We start from the raw sequence: 16,403 nt of genomic DNA, 5'->3' as shown, positions 1-16,403 counted from the left end.
AGGAACACCACGTTTTCAGCATTATTCGTACAGGGATGATGCGGAATTGACACGGTATTTGCTTCATATTAATTTGCGTATTACTATCACGAAACATTCTGGTAGGAACCATCGCAAATGATTGTCAAAGTCAGCGATAGCTTTCTTATGGTGACTATGCTGCGAATGTCTCGGCGGTCCCGCGATTCACGGCGAATCGGATGCTTGCAATATGGTTAGGGAAGAATCTTTATGTATAAAATAAGCGAGAACATTGAAGAAGATTTTTTTTAATATTGTTTTAAAGTTGTACTTGCCAGACCCACGATCTCATTATTAGACACGTCGTATGGGAGACTCCGGAATAATTTTGACCACCTGGAGTTCTTCAACGTGTATGCAATGCACAGTAATCGCCCGCCATCTACTACTCCCTATATCTCCCACTGCCGCTTACCATTCCTCTTCATTAAAATCTACTCCTTCTCAATGCACACTATACGGGCGTTCTTTTTTTTTTCGACAAGTATAAACCCTTATCAACCCTCATCGGTCGTCATCTAACGAACCTCTAACGAACTCGATCCGAGCCTTATCAGCCCTTACCGGTCGGTATCAACCTTATCGCAGTCAAATGGATCCCTATCATCTCTTATCTGTCCTTGCCAAGCTTATCGGACATGGTCCGACCCTTATGAACTCTTATAAGGGATATTATCCTTATCAGAATGAATGTGTGTGTGTGTGTGTGTGTGTGTGTGTGTGTGTGTGTGTGTGTGTGTGTGTGTGTGTGTGTGTGTGTGTGTGTGTGTGTGTGTGTGTGTGTGTGTGTGTGTGTGTGTGTGCGTGCGTGCGTGCGTGCGTGCGTGCGTGCGTGCGTGCGTGCGTGCGTGCGTGCGTGCGTGCGAGCGAGCGAGCGAGCGTGCCAGCGAGCGTGCCAGCGTGCGTGCGCACGCGTGCGCGCTTAACTTACGGTGGTCGAAGAAGCAAGAGGTGTGTCGAGTGGCTGTGGTGAACGCGGTTTAAACCGTGGATCCGGTTTAAGCCAGGAATCGCACCTCTTTGAGGTGCGACGTAATGCTAATGCATTTTATTGCGATAGCAATTATATGGACACTCCAAAGCGGATTTCTGCCGTTGGCGTCGTCGTCGCCGTCGCTGTTGCCGTGAGGTTCCGTATGACGTCAACGGCGATGAAATCGTCGCCTCGCTTCGCACGCTGTATGTGCGAGTGAAAGGGCGCGAGGGACGCACGCTTTCACGGGGAGCGAACACACGGCGGAGAGCAAACGCGCGTTCTGCGCCGTGCTCCCGGAAGGGCTGTGTCTCTTTCCTCTTTTACAATCACCATATATAGAAAGCAAACGCGACTTCTTCCGTGGCACGAAATGCCATGGGGGGATGGTAGGGAGGGAGGGGAGGCGACGTTTAGCTGCGGCACCAAATGCGTATAACGTCGCGAGGCGAGATGGTAGGTAAGATTTCCGACGCTGCTCGACGAGTGTCCCATTCTGATCTCGTTGAAAACCTCCGAGCCGTCCCCAGAGGCACCGGCAACAGTCACCAACGCCATGCGCGTTCGGTGCGAACGCGGATAAAACGCCGACGGCGTCGACAACAGTTCTGCGCGTTGCTGGTGCTGCTGCATGTCCAAGTTTATACAGCTGATAAAACTACTATCCTTACTACGTATAGCTCTCTACTAATTTGCTATCGCAATTGATTCTTCACTTTTCGGGTGAAACTGCGACAATTTTTATCGCATTTACCGCTCAGTCACCACTGAATTCTTTGTAACCTCCTTGGTTTGGCATTGACGGAACATGCCGCGAAGCAAACCCGGAACGCGTGTAGTGTTATACTTTGGGGAACGAACATCTTGTGTATAGCTTCCACAGCGTTCATGGTGCCTCCGCTTGGCTAGGCAACCGCTCGTCGCTCCTGTCTATATGGAGCACTCGCCTATCGAAAACGCGATACCAACGCAACGCACTGCTGTGCCACAGCCGCTGGATGAAAGATGGAGCACGTGAAATGAGTGAGTGAGTGAGTGAATAAACTTTTATTGGGTCCAGCAAAACGCGATAAAACGCGCACCCGGCTAATCCCACGACGGGACTGACAGGTCTAGCCTGCCAGCCCGATCACGGGCGCGCTGGACAGCCAGGATTTGGTCTTCAAAGAGGGGACTTCGCAAGAGTGCGTCCCACTCTTCCTTGCTGAACTTCGGGCCCAACGACTCGCACTCCCAGAGCATGTGAGCCAAAGTAGCAGCCTCACCACAGGCCGCGCAACAACAATTCGGATAAATATCAGGATATATGCTGTTAAGAGACACCGGATTTGGGTAGGAGTTAGTTTGCAGGAGTCTGAGAGTGACCGCCTGCGGCCTGTTTAGCTTAGAATGAGGCGGCGGGAAGACCCTTCTCGTTAAGTAAAAGAATTTAGTTACTTCATTGTGCGTGATAGGCGTGTCCCTGTGGTCGGAGGGAGAGTCGTCCGATCCGAGGGCAGCGCGGTCGGTAAAGCCACGCGCAGCCTCGTGGGCAGACTCGTTGAGGTTCAGAGGAACCCCCTCGACCACCCCGACGTGGGCAGGGAACCAAAGGATGGAGTGTGTGGAGCTGTCGCCTTGTTTGGTGCATTTAAGAATTTGAACTACCTGCCGGGCTACCCGGCCTTTCTGGAATGCCCTGACGGCCACTTTCGAATCGCTATACACCCTGTCTCTCCGACCGTCTTGCATGGCGAGTGCAATGGCAACCTGCTCGGCCACCTCGGGTTCCGTCGTCCGAACTGAGGCACAGTTGATGACTTTGCCCAAGGTGTCCACGACGGAAACCGCAAAAGCCTTGCCGTCTCGGTACGGCGGCATCAACGAAGCTTGCTTCAATATTGTCCTTGCAGATTTGTTTTAATATCGTGGACGCTCTAGCCTTGCGACGACCTGCGTTGTGCACGGGATGAACGTTGCGGGGCAACGGGGCGACGACGAGCTTCTCCCCTATTTCTCTGGGGATCTGGGCATTGCTAGCCAAGTTCTTGGTGGGGGTGAGTCCGATCTCCTCAAGGATCCGCCTGCCGGCCGGCGTGGTGGATAGCCGAGTTAGCTGGGCCCGTTCCTGAGCCTCGGCTATCTCCTCCATGGTGTTGTGTATGCCGAGCCGGAGGAGGTCCTCTGTATGCGTTCTGACGGGCAGCCCGAGGGCTTTCTTGACAATTTTTCTAATGAGGGCATTGAGCTTGTCCCGCTCGGCTCTGAGCCAGTTGTGCATGGCCACCGTGTAGGTGAAGTGACACAGCACAAAGGCATTGATGAGCCGGAGCAGGTTGTCCTCCTTGAGGCCACGACGTCTGTTCGTCACCCTTCGCACGAGGCGAAAAGCGTTGTCGGTCTTCGCAATGATTTTGCGCAACGCAGTACCGTTGCCGCCACCCGATTCAATGAACATACCCAGAACTCTGATGGTGTCGACCCTGGGTATCGGGTCGCCGCTCCGAGAGAACAGGTGAATGTCACTTTCGGAGACCGGTTTCCATCCCTTGGGTCTACCCCCTCTTTCTTTTCTGTAAAGCAGAAGCTCGGATTTTGTCGGGGAACACCTGAGTCCGGTGGGTAGCAAGTAATGCTCTGTGACGTCTACAGCCTCTTGCATGGCGCTTTCCACTTGCCCTTCGCTGCCACCGGTGCACCACATCGTGATGTCGTCGGCGTAGATGGTGTGTTTGATACCTTCAACTTGGGCCAGCTTCCTCGAGAGGCCGACCATGCAGATGTTGAAGAGCGCGGGCGAAATGACCGAGCCTTGCGGCGTGCCCCGTGGGCCCAGGAGCACCTCGTCGGAGACCACGTGAAATGAGATCGTCGCAAATCTTGTCATGTGTGCCAAGTTAAGCACACATGACAAGTTAGCAAGTTAAGTACGGGCAAGTTTGCGCTCGGTCGCGCAAAGCTTAGGCACAGCGAAACTTACTGGCTGCTACTGCTAGGTATTAACTTGGTTGCAGCTAGGTCTTAACTTTGTTTAACTTAACTACGCATGTAGGAAAGTATTCTCGAGTGATCATTTTCGGAGGTACCTTCCCTCTCGCGACATTTCACGTGACTAGTGCTGGACGCGACGGCGCCTACGAGCGACAGCGCTCCTGGCATGCCACAAACGCAGGCAGGCTAAGTTTGGTACATGTAGTGCCAAGAACGCTGCTGCTTACCGACGCCAAACGCGTTGGAGGCTAGCCGCTCGATATCACTCGGCCAGCTTTGCTGTGTCTTGAGCTTTGCGCGGCCTAATGCAAGCTTTCGCCTTTTTTTTTTTTTTCTCCTGGCGTAGCGCGCCGTGGGGAGATGAGTGGCGGGGGTGGGGAAGGCAGGGAGCTGGCAAGGAGACCGCGTGCGCATGCACGTGGTCTTCTCCTCCTGCTTTGGGTTGCTATGGCAAGTGAGTGAGTAAAAAATTATTGAAAATAAATAAATAAATAAAAGAAAGCACACTGGTTGGGGCCCCTATATTCCAGGGCTCCACTGGCACGAGCGGCTCGCTGGGCTTGGTCCAGAAGAGCCAACTGGCTCTCCCGGCCCTCGTCCGCAAGCCATGCCTCCCACTGCCTATTCCTCATGAGTGGATGTTTCAGTATTATTGGGCTGTCTTTGTGCGGAGGCCTCTTGGGACACTCCCATGTGATGTGTTTTAGTGAGGGTATTTCTGTGCACCACGGGCACTCGTCAATGAACCTCGTGGGGTGTATTCTGTGTAGGTGGTGAAGGTTGGGGTATGTATTCGTCTGAATACGACGCCAGTCCCTCTCCTTTTGGCTGTTCAAATTCGAGTGAGGATGTCCAAAACGTCTCCGCTGCTGTCTTTGCTGTAAAAGGATGTCACGAGAATTCGGTGGAAGGTCATCGCTGGGCCCTGCCGTTGCTCGGACGTATAATCCTCGAGCAATACGGTCTGCCCTCGCGTTCCCTGCCAGTCGCTCGTGTGCTGGACACCATATGATAGTGTGGTGCCCTTCTAGTCGATTGCCCAAAATTTTGATTATTGACTCGGGTGCCGTCCCTTTTAGAAACAGGCGGCAAGCTGCTTGTGAGTCGGGTAATATGACATCCGAATTGGTTTGGCACTCGGCGTCCTGAATGGCCAAGGCGATGGCTGCAGCCTCTGCCACGCATGCCGAGGAGGTTTTGAAGGATGCCGTTGTAACGTTGTTCTGACACGTAGAGACTACGGTGAACGTGTCGGAGCTGGTTCGACTAGCATCCGTGTAATACATTCCCGGTCCCATGCCGAAACGTTTGTGAAGAGTCTTTTCCCTTGCTCTACGTCGTTCGGGATGGTACTTGGGGTGCATGTTCTTGGGAATTGGGGCCACCGCGATGTGCGATCAAACATTGTGGTCTATCTGTGCCGTCTCCTCTCCGCAATACTGGGGCCTCAGTGTAAAGCCTAACCTCGCCAATACTTCCCTGCCCTGAGTTAAGAACGAAGTCGTTCTTTCTGAGCATATAACGTCGCGACTGCGTACTCGTCAAAAGTATTCTGCAGGCCTAGTCCCTCGAATCTATCTGTGCTAGCGCATTCGGGAAGACCAAGGGCGGCTTTGAAGGCTTTTCTGGTTATCGTGTTTGCTTGTATTATCTCTTGGTTCGTCAAGGCCTGATACGGAAGAGCGTATGTGATCCAGCAGATTACGAATGCGTGGACCGGGCTGATGGTCTCTCCTTCAGTTAGGCCATCTCTGCTTCTTGGCACTCTCCGTATCATCCTGGCAACATTTCCTGTGACCGCCTTTAGTTTTTGAAGGGTGTGTGTTGTTCCAGCGTTCTGCAACGGCGTGGTAGTTTCTTGGCACCCACCACAAATTACGGCTGGCTTAAACAGCTTCGCTGTTAATAACACAACCCACACAAACAACATAAAATTACAGCCCAAGCACTCCGTACAGATCGCCAACTAGCGAAGCTGAAACGTGTGCCCCCGGTGTTTATCACAGGGTTAATCCAGACGGTAGAATACAGTCTTCCTCAATTATTGGTTACATCTTTGTGCTTCTTAATGAGGTTACACACATGTTTGGCTGTGACGGAGAAAACGACATCACTGACGGTATGCCCGCAGTCCGCCGTTATCGCCATTGCCGCTTGCGATTCTTCAAAATTAAATTGCTTCAAAATTAAATATGTATGTTACGTAGGACAATAAATGGCTCATACCCCTTTAAGCAATGCTCATACCCACGTAAACGTGGCCTCCCCATTATGATGACAGAAGAGAAGTGAAATTCTACGCTCGCATGATGAGCGGCAACGGAGCCAGCTGGGGAAGCAGACGACGACGACGAACGCGGGATTAGTAGCATGAGCGCGTTCGCACGGTTGCGCCGAGTGGCGCGAACGAGCCAGCTGTGGAAGAAGACGACGACGCTCGAGCCATTGCCGGTGATGATAGTTTCTGCTTACAGGCGACGGACGAAAAAATTGGCTAGCCATATACAGGTACTCTGTAAAAATTGCTATTGTTGCTGTATTTATTTACCTTCAAAAAATGAATTATTTACTTGAGATAGAGAGAGAGAGGGGGGGGGAGAGAAAACCTTATTTTGATGGGGCACGGAGAAGGGTGGATCCCTGTGGTGGGTGGAGCCTTCAGTCCAGGCCCCCAGCGGCGGTGGCAGCACTTTGGGCTCTGGCGATCAGCTTTCGCTGATCCTCCAGTGCCGAGCTGGTCAGCACTATCTCCCACTGCTCGTGCGTTGCGCTTCGGTTGTGGGAGTGTTTGAGAATCTTTCGGCATGCCCATGTGGTATGGTAGAGGGTAGCCCGCTCTCTACAGAAAGGACAAAGGGGCTGAGAAAGAGTGTGGTACATAACGTGGAGGAGCGTGAGGTGAGGATAGTGTTGGTCTGGAGTTGTATCCAGGCCGTGGCTTCTGCTCTAGTCAGAGATGGGTACGGTGGTGGCATCGTTCTTCTCGAAAGGCGGTAGTGCTGAAGTATCTCATAGTAAGTCTGTAGTAAGTGCGGACTGGGGTCTTCTGGCGTCTCTTGCAGTGCCCGGTTGCAGTAACCTCGGGCTATTGTGTGTGTACGATGGTCTCCGCTGACGGCTTCGTGACGGCCGGTGTCCAGATTATCGTGGTGCGGGGTATTTCGTTGAGGCGGTTGAGAATATGGCATGCTACTTTATGTAAATGGCCGTTCGCGTAGGCTCGACATGCTGATTGACAATCTGTAAGAATATATATTTCATCATCCTGACTTTATGCCGAGATGGCGAGGGCAGGGGCGGCCTCTTCTGGCTGCGGCAACGTTCTGCGTACGAACGGAGGCGGATAACAGTTCCTGCTATCTGTGTCCTGCCCTCCCCATTCGAATACATGGCCACATCTGTTCTGCGAGCAGTGGATAGAGTGCCGTATCTTATTTCTATTGTTTTGGCTCGTGCTTTTCTTCTGCCCAAGGGATATTCCGGGCGCATGTTACGCGGAATAGGGAATTATTTGCTCATGTAGGGACTTCAGGAGTACTTGTTGACTGTTGGTTGTCGTCATGGGGTATTGCAACCTTCGAGTGAGGTTATTGCCTGTTCTAGTGAGGTTTAGGCGTGTGATTTTAGCATGTCGGTGTGCTTCAGTTATTTTTTCTAAGGTGTTGTGGATGCCCAGGGATAGAAGTTTCGTTGTTCCGGTGACTGGAGTAAGGCCCAGGGCTTGTTTGTGCGCTTTCTGCATTAACACGTTTATTTAGGTTGATGTTAGGTTGAGATAAGATGTCGCGTACATGACTATACTGACAATAAGAGCCGGAGTCAAGCGTAGTAGGTCTTCTTCCTACATGCCATGTCTGCCACTGGCGACTCTATTGAGCATACGAGCTACGCTGTAGGCAGTTTGTCTTAGTGCGTTTATAGTGTGGTTATTGCGACCATTACCTTGCATGTAAACGCCTAATATGCGGAGTGTTTGGACTATGGGTATAGGTTTTTGGTTTAGATATATTTCTATGGCCTCTCTACCAGTGCTTTTTCTTCTGGACTTCTTTTTGAGGACGAGGAGCTCGGATTTTTCAGGGGTGCATTCCAGGCTGCACTCTTCGGTGTATTCGGTGACAGCGCCTACCGCCGCTCGTAGGGCATCCTGCTGTTCTCCATCCGAGGCTCGAGCTGTCCAAATGTATCCCGCAGCAAACCTTGTTTGCTTTATTTCAACTGTAACCATGCACATGACCACGTGCGCTGTAATTGCGCAAGCGCTGTCGCGCCGTATTTTCTTTTTGTCCACTTCAGATGTCGCTAGGTTTATATAATTTGAGTGTCATACTATTCTTGTTGATTTCTTAATGATGACGTTCACTGCACATGTCGCTTACATTATATAGATTTGTAGTAATCATTGTTATTGTTTTGCGCATGTACCCCACTCCCCTCTATAATGCCTTCGCGCTTGAGGGTATGTGAAATAAATAAATAAATAAATAAATAAATAAATAAATAAATAAAATAAATAAATAAATAAATAGTAATGTCGTCCGCATATACTGCGTAACGAAGGTGCGGAATCTTCTCTACATGCTCTGGGAGGTTTTTAATGGTGACGTTGAAGAGAAAAGGTGATAAGACTGATCCCTGAGGAGTGCCTCTATTTGGAACCTTTTTCTCTTTTGTTCTCAGAGTATCCACACCTACCGTTGCCGTGCGGTCCGTTAACAATGCTAGAATGTAGTTGTAGATTCGTTCGCCGCAATTTAGTTGCGATAAGTTGTTTAGGATGGCCTCATGAACTGCGTTGTCAAATGCTCCTTTCAGCTCCAGTGCGAGTATGCATTTTGCACGTCTGGTGCTATGGTCCAGTACTTCTTCCTTCAATTGGTGTAGTACGTCTTGAGTCGATAAATGCGGCCTGAAGCCGTACATCGTGTCAGGAAAGAGGTCCGTGTCATCCACGGGAGGCTTCAGGCGATTGAGCACCGCGTTTTCGAAAAGTTTCCCCAGACACGACGTCAGGGAAATGGGTCGCATGGTGAAGCCTTGAGGCTTGCCCAGTTTTGGTATAAGTAATATGTGCGGGTGCTTCAATTTCTTTGGTAGTGTTCCCGCTTCCCAATGGGTATTAAAGAAAGTTGTTAGGGATTCTATCGAGTCGTCGTCCAGGCTTCTGAGGATTTTATTTGTGATCCCGTCTTGTCCGGGTGTTCTGTTTCGAGTTAGGGAGTGAAGAGATGTCCAGATGTCCAGACTTCCGGCGCTTCAAATGGGCGATCAAGGTCTTGAATTGGCTTCCTACTACAGTTTGGTATACAGGGTGTCCCAGCTATCACGCAGCACGATTAAAAAAGAGAAAAAGAGGAACGGCGTTACACGAAGCAAACCTAGTGCGTATTGATTCCAGTACAGTGGAGTAGCCGCCAGTAATTTTTTCGTTACTGAGATTTAATTAGTTAATTCTAAATAATTATCTAACTTGAGAAGTATTGCCCTAATTATCAAAGTGTCAATGAGAAAATTGTAGAGCAACATGAAAAACTCCCAATACAGCTGTCTGTTGCTCAATACGTGTTACATAAATGTGTTTTTCCGAGTGTGAAAGGAGCCCGCGAATACACGCAGAATTGCCGCGCGACTATAGATTTAGGTGCACGTTAAAGAACCCCAGGTGGTCCAAATTTCCGGAGTCTCCCACTACGGCGTTCCTCATAATCAGAACGTGGTTTTGGCATGTTAAACCTCATAATTTATTTAATTTTTTAATTTCCCGCGCAACTGGTCGCTTTGGTTGGGCCCAGTAGGTGTTTTAGGATTGACTACGTTTTGGACGAGCTGAGCTTTCCGCTCAGGCTGGCGCACATTTGTTGCCAATTTTGGCGCACCAAGACAGTAGCGTATTCTTCCGCCTGTTGTGTAAGGGCCGCTATGTGCAATTTTAGTTTTCTATTATGTTTTTGTGTGCGCCATCACTTCAAAAGGCATCTACGAGCATCCCACATATGCACGAGATGCGGGTCCACCACCGGATTTTCCGTAGTGAGTTGCATCCGCTTCGAGTGTTGTCTTATCGACTCTTTGAGCTCACTCGTCATCGTTGAAGCGATGTGATATCCTCCTTTTCTTTATTTTGTTGCACTCTCGGTTTCCGAAATGCCGTCCAATCCGTCAATATGATCTGATTGATGCGTTCGCGTGTATGCTTAAGCGAAATGGCAACCTCAAGGATGTGGTGGTCGTTACCCAGCGTTTCTTCCGTATTTCTCCATGTGGCCTTTTCGTGGTGCTTGATCATGGTTAAGGTCCGGGCACGTGTCCCTTGATACACTGTTCACCGCTCTAGTCGGAAAGTTTGGGTCTGTGAGGGGTGCTAGTGCGTGTTTTTTGATTGAGCGAGTGAACGGCGTTTCTTTTCTTTGAAGTGAGGTTGTAACCCCAAGTCGGATGCGTCGCGTTGAAGCCGCCTAGAACAAGTAGCGTGTTCTTTCTGGCCTCCTTGAGCGCCGATTTGATGAAGTAATCAAAATTTTCACCAAGCTTTTTTAGTGGGCTGTATATGTTTAGGACAAAGACGCTGCGAGTTTTCCTTTCTGCCGGCAGTATTTTTACAAATACGTGGTCAATCTCGCTACCATCCAGTGTGTGGTCTATTGCAGTCAGCCTGCGGGATACAAGCCCTGCTACCCGTGTATCTGTCTTCGCCATATACGTTTCATATCCGGACATGGTGGGCCTCATACCTGTTTCCTGTAATGCGATAACCTACGAGGGGGTTGTTGCCGTTTGTATGTATTGTTGTAGCGTGTGTTTTTTACAGCGAAAGTTGTATATGGCTAGGCGAAACGAAAAACCGTTCGTCCAATGTTTCGCTAAACGTCTCCATTGTCTGCGCCGTCAGTTACGTCGTTCTCTACGTCGCACCCAAGCGCGCGCGCCATTGGCAGCGCCATTAATGACGTCGTTAGTGAATGCCTTCCCGCCATTCCCTCAATGACGCTGCTCTGCCCGCAACCGCCGCCTCCTCGGCTCGACGTTGTCGCAAGCGTTCGATATCTCGAGTTAGCTCGGCGTCGTGGTTAGCAGCATCCGCCCGTCATTGGCGCTTGCGTTCTACTAGAAACACAACACGTAACCAATAATTGAGAAACGCTTCAATATATCGTCGGGATTAAGCCACTGCTAAACACCGGGGCCGCACGTTTCAGCTTCGCTGGTTAACCATCTGTACGGAGTGCTTGGGCGGTGTTTTTTTTTAATAGGAAGTTCCTGGAATTCCACTGCCATGCATGGAGTTCTTGCGCGTGATTATTGCGCTTACTAGCCATCGTGGGGTAATGGTGCGTCCTCCATGGACCTACCCAGGTCCTCGACGCTTGAGTTCGCTTTCGGCTTGTTTCTTTTATTTCCTTTAACCGGAAGATTGTCCGCTAGCTGCTCGCGGAACACGAGAAGCTGTTTCTGAAGATTTTCGTGGAGGAAAAGTTGAAGCTGCTGCATCTGACACTGTTCCTGCAGCTGCAGCTGTTGTTGTAGCTTTTGCGACAGGGAAGTTTCCATCCGCTGAAACATTTCGACGAACGACGGAGTACACGCATCCATCAAATAGTGCAAGAAAGTTCAATTTTTAACCAACCAGACTGTGCACCAACTTTATATTACTCTTTGAATAGAATTGAGATAATGTTCAATATTCTATTTCATATCTGGAGGTTGGTTTTATCGAATATTTGTATTTTATTAGTTTCGCAAAGTTCGCTATTCGAACACTCCTCAAATGATCTTGCTTCATGTTCTGTTGTGGTTACACACTGACGGACAAGCCTGACGATTTCTTATACCGTCAGAATTACATAATCGTCCTGTTTCTGAAATATTGCCTGTTATTTTTTTCTCACTTGCGGTATTTCGTGCTTGCAACAAATTGTTATGTGTTATCTTTACTCTATTGTAATTCATTTTCATATATATGCCGAGCAAACAGCGCTGGGCAAGATTTTAACTTTGTGCAGAGGCCGCCGACATGCCTGTTGGCAACATTCCCAATATAATTTCTCATAAATCAATCGTCACTTGGTGGCATTAGCTTATACGTTCTTGTGCAATGCTTGTAACATTTACAAATCAGTAGCGGAATCCATTGCCCTCTTCCTTTAACTGTGATTTTGATTATCCCGTGTTTGTGCTTCGGCCAGTCACTAAAGGAAGTGGTAAAATAACCAGCCATTAATCAGCCTAATTCATCCGACACTGAAGTTCACATAAAAAGAAATGTGAAAACGCAGAAAATACCTCGCAGTGCTTGAATGCCTCGATGGCATCTTCGGGGACGGTTCCGCAGGCCTTACTGACAACAATTGTAGATCCTACGTGCAGTGCCAATAACCAGATGGTGAACAGCCATATACAGGAGATGTTGCTGTCGCCGAGAAATACGTCCTTGGGGGTAAGAAGTTGGACAGCGCTGCAATGGCACAAACACGTTACAGGACATCAGAATCACACGCATTCGCACGGCAAAGGACATTTCTTAAGGCGAAGCTTTAGCTCGGGACCGACGCCACGTATTCCAATACTTGTAAAATGAAGAAATGCTTTATTAAGACAATGGCTGCACTGATCTCAATAAATTTTGTTGCATTCGAAAGATAAAATTACATTCTATTAACTATGAAGTAGAGTTGTGATTACGGGCCTAAATTGTTTTTTTTATCAATTTGCCAAGTAATTGGTAAATAAAAAAATTGGTCCGAAGTTAAGAAATCCATAACTCTGCACCAAAAACACACATCGTAGGGTCGTAAACGACATACGTTAGAGCATCTGAAGCAGACAAATTCTATTTATCAATTTACAGCTTACGCAAACATGTTACAATGTTTACAAGGGCTTTTGCATGGGTCCTACCCACAGATGAGAGGTTCATTTCCAAGCGATGTATAATACATCAATTGTACGTGTTCGCTTTTGATTATTACCATGGGCAGTTTACAAATGCGATATCGTTTTCATTATTGAGTTGTAAACTTAATAGTCTCGTTTTTTTATTTATTTTTTTATTTAGGAATTTTTATCAATGGGTAATTAAAAATCGACGGCCTAAATAAAAATATGCTCCATACAGTCACTACATTTTGCTCTTTATTTTAAATCCAAGGAAGCTAATCAAAATAGGTGGAGTATATGGCTTGTATTTAGATGGCAGCTGATGAGGTAAAGCTTTCTCTTGACACTCACAAACAGAAACGTGAAAGTGCCTGCTCCCTGCCATGATCTTGGAGGTTTGCGCGTTATAAACGCAAGCTCTTTGTGATAAATCGCGGTGTGCCCGACTGGAAGATGTTCATTTTAATATATACACAGGCACCGCCATGTGGCCATATGACACGCTGTGTCAACCATGTCCAAGCATATACAGACCATTAGCGGCCAAATGGCCGTTTCAGCATACGAAACATTTTACACAGCCTTAAGGGTGTAAAATCAGTTTGTCACCAGACGGGAACCATTGGAACACTCTACCCACTTCACCACAGGGCACCCCCTTTGGAGCTCTTCAAATATTGGTATCTGCACATACAAATTGTCCAGAAACTCGAGCTGCCTCATGTCTTGACCATTAAACCTCATATGAGATGGCTTCTTGCATCGCAGCAACTGCGTTCGTTACTCATGAAACCTGTTTGACATTCTTATAGCTGCAAGAACTTGTTTCAACAGTAGCGAACACGCTACTGTTGAAAGTGAGTGTACTGTTAGGGAATGTAAGAACACGTTTCTTGTAGGGTACGTGCACATAGACATCTTGCATATAGGGTGCCTAAATGTGTAATTGTAGACGAGTATTTAAAAAAACGTCCATTGGACACCCTTATGGGTGTTAATCTTTTGAGAGTGTGGTGATGTTCTTGCAAACACCATTGTTATGGGGTGTTCAAAATAGATGGGTGCTAAATGGGTTTAACGGAGAGTGCGAACTTGCAAAAACCTTCTTTTGGTACTTTTAATGGTGTTAAAATGTTTAATCTCATATATGACGAAACGTGTATTCAGACTGCGGACGCCAGAATGAATAGCCTAGCACTTCGCCTGTCTCAGGTGACGTCATGTGAACCACGAAAACTCCCCATCTGATATTACGTGCACACACCGTTTATGAGTGATTAGACAGAAGAAAAGAAAAAAAATTACGATTCTACGCATTCTCACCATTAACCTTCCGCGAGTGGTCAATATGTTTTCGGGCTGCGCACACTTCGGCTGTCCATCATACGACGTCACGAAATAGCGTGAAGAAACCACGTAAAAAGTGACGTGTATTCTTTTAACACGAAAGTGTTTTATGCGGGGGGCCACCAAGACTTCACTGACGTCATAGAACATAATACAAAGAAAGAAACCAGAAGAAAAAGTTCCACAAACATGCAAAATTTGGAAATCGAACCCACGACCTCTCGGTCCGCGACGATAGATCACCGAGCGTTTAACCCATTGCGCCACAAACGCATTTGCAGAGAGCTACACAGACGCGCCTTATATATCTAACACTTCTCCGTGTACCCGCGCTCTTGCTCGGGGCGGTGCCGCCGCCTACGAGCAGAAAAGAGAAGTACTGCATTATGACACTCACGCGCACCGACAGTGAACGCTTCGGTGGTCTCAGCGCTACGACGCCTCGATGCCAGCATTCGAAGGGACGCTGGCATCAAGAAGCACTATCAACGCCACCTAGGTGCAGCGGAGCGTGGCCTCCGCAATTAGCTCTGAAAATGTTTCTGAAGTTGATCGCGGAGGCTGCAATTACGACGCGCTGTACGCGCTGATTTGACTCGGTGACGATTCAGTTACGTGCTTTGTCTTGCGCGTTGTATTAGTGTGTCAGTTACGTGCTTCGTCTTTCGCGTTGTGCTAGCGTGTGCAGCGTAGTGCAGCTTCCATATGCACGACGGTTGCTCATGGTCATCGACGTTGGTAGTCGTGATGGAGGAGACGTGCCACCAGGCGTCAGCGTGGGTGCATCAACGCCTAAGGGCGCTTTAGCCACAAAACACCAATAGACATTATATATCAATGTGCAATAAACATTACACTACTTCTGTGAAGACACGTTTCACTTTCGTGTTCTATACCGATTCCTATATAAGAGGGATCAACCACATTTTTTTTAAGATGCGTCACTCTGCCGAACAAAACAATGTTTTTCGGAATAGCCGAGACTGCCCCATTCTAAAGGGGATAAAGGATGTCCACACTGATGGCTTTGGCACTGGCTACTCCGAGTTGCCAGGGAAAATGGATTATTTCCGCATAATAAATTATTTGTGTCGCAATATAACGTTGTCGTGCCCTTTCGGCATGTATACGACATCGCTATGCCAACTTTTCTTCCCTGAGAACCCGTTTTAACGTCATTTTTTTAGCCCTCCTTTACACGCTGCCGTGATTTTAGGACCAGGCACCGCAACCTTAACAATGGGAAGTGGACCAATCGCAGGCGCCGCACCACCCTCCTCATCTGGTCGTCTATTTTTGCGATAGTAACGATATGGACACGGCAAGCGCTTTTTTTCTGGCGCCGTCATCGTCGCCGTCGTCGCCGTGAGGTTCTGTATAAAATCCAACGGCGATAAAACCGTCGCCACGCGACGTACGCTGTGTGTGCGAGTGAAAGCGTGTGAGGGTGAGCCGGCAACCACAGCTTAATCTCGCCTACGCGAGAGAGGAAGACGGCCGGAAGCGCGCGCTCTTCGTTTGCTCGCGGGGCACGGGGAGGAGGCGACGGAGACGGTAGGCGTGGGGGGGGGGGGGGGGGGGTGCGTTCTGCTCTTGCGGTTGCTGCTGACGGAGTTGCCGCGTGGGCACCATATCTTGAAAGCGATCTGCTATGTGGCCGAAGTGTGCGCCCGCGGGAGCCTCATCTTCAAAGCGATCTGCGATGGGTACAAAGTGCATGCGCCGAGTGCCGGTAGCTTCGTATGCGCTGTGCTTTCGACGTTCGCGTTGAAGCGACACGAGAGACAGCGCGAAGGTCAATTTGCCCGCTGCTGCTGGCGCGCTTTCTCACTCCATCGTTTTGACGAGTTTCCGCGGTCATCGAGCTTGATGTGTTCATGTTTACCTGTGCGCGCGTGACACACTGCTTATTTATTTAGTTAGTTAACGAATATTTACAACTTTATACAAGCGATAAAACTACTATCCTTACTTAGTATAGCTGTCTACTAATTTGCTTTCGCAATCGATGCTACGCCTTTCGGGTGAGACTGCGACTTTTTTTGCCTGCGCTGGCTTGGCACCACCGAAACCCTTTCGCAGTTGTGCGCGCTACTCGCCCCTCCTCAGCCAATTAGATAAGGAAATCATGTAAAGGTAGGCGACGGTATTCGCTTTGTAAGCAAACATATGTGGCCTCTTCTAACCGCGGAGGGCGTTTAATTGGACAGTTTAAACA

The 16,403-nt window shown here is 48.7% G+C and overlaps 1 protein-coding gene across 2 annotated transcripts in view; it reads right to left on the bottom strand.

The window, feature by feature from the left end:
- The window catches only part of LOC119442529 (luciferin 4-monooxygenase), a 55,908-nt gene that overhangs the window by 14,162 nt on the left and 25,343 nt on the right, over positions 1 to 16,403 (bottom strand). For both annotated transcript variants that reach the window (XM_049662218.1, XM_037707438.2), the window contains exon 6: positions 12,245 to 12,416. In XM_049662218.1, coding sequence (XP_049518175.1) covers positions 12,245 to 12,416 — 172 coding nt within the window. The remainder of the gene's footprint in view (positions 1 to 12,244; positions 12,417 to 16,403) is intronic.

The sequence above is a fragment of the Dermacentor silvarum genome, chromosome 2 (assembly GCF_013339745.2).
Source record: "Dermacentor silvarum isolate Dsil-2018 chromosome 2, BIME_Dsil_1.4, whole genome shotgun sequence".
Classification (NCBI taxonomy): Eukaryota; Metazoa; Arthropoda; class Arachnida; order Ixodida; family Ixodidae; genus Dermacentor; species Dermacentor silvarum.
The sequence above is the reverse complement of the archived record's forward strand: the minus strand, read 5'-3'. Positions and strand labels throughout refer to the sequence as shown.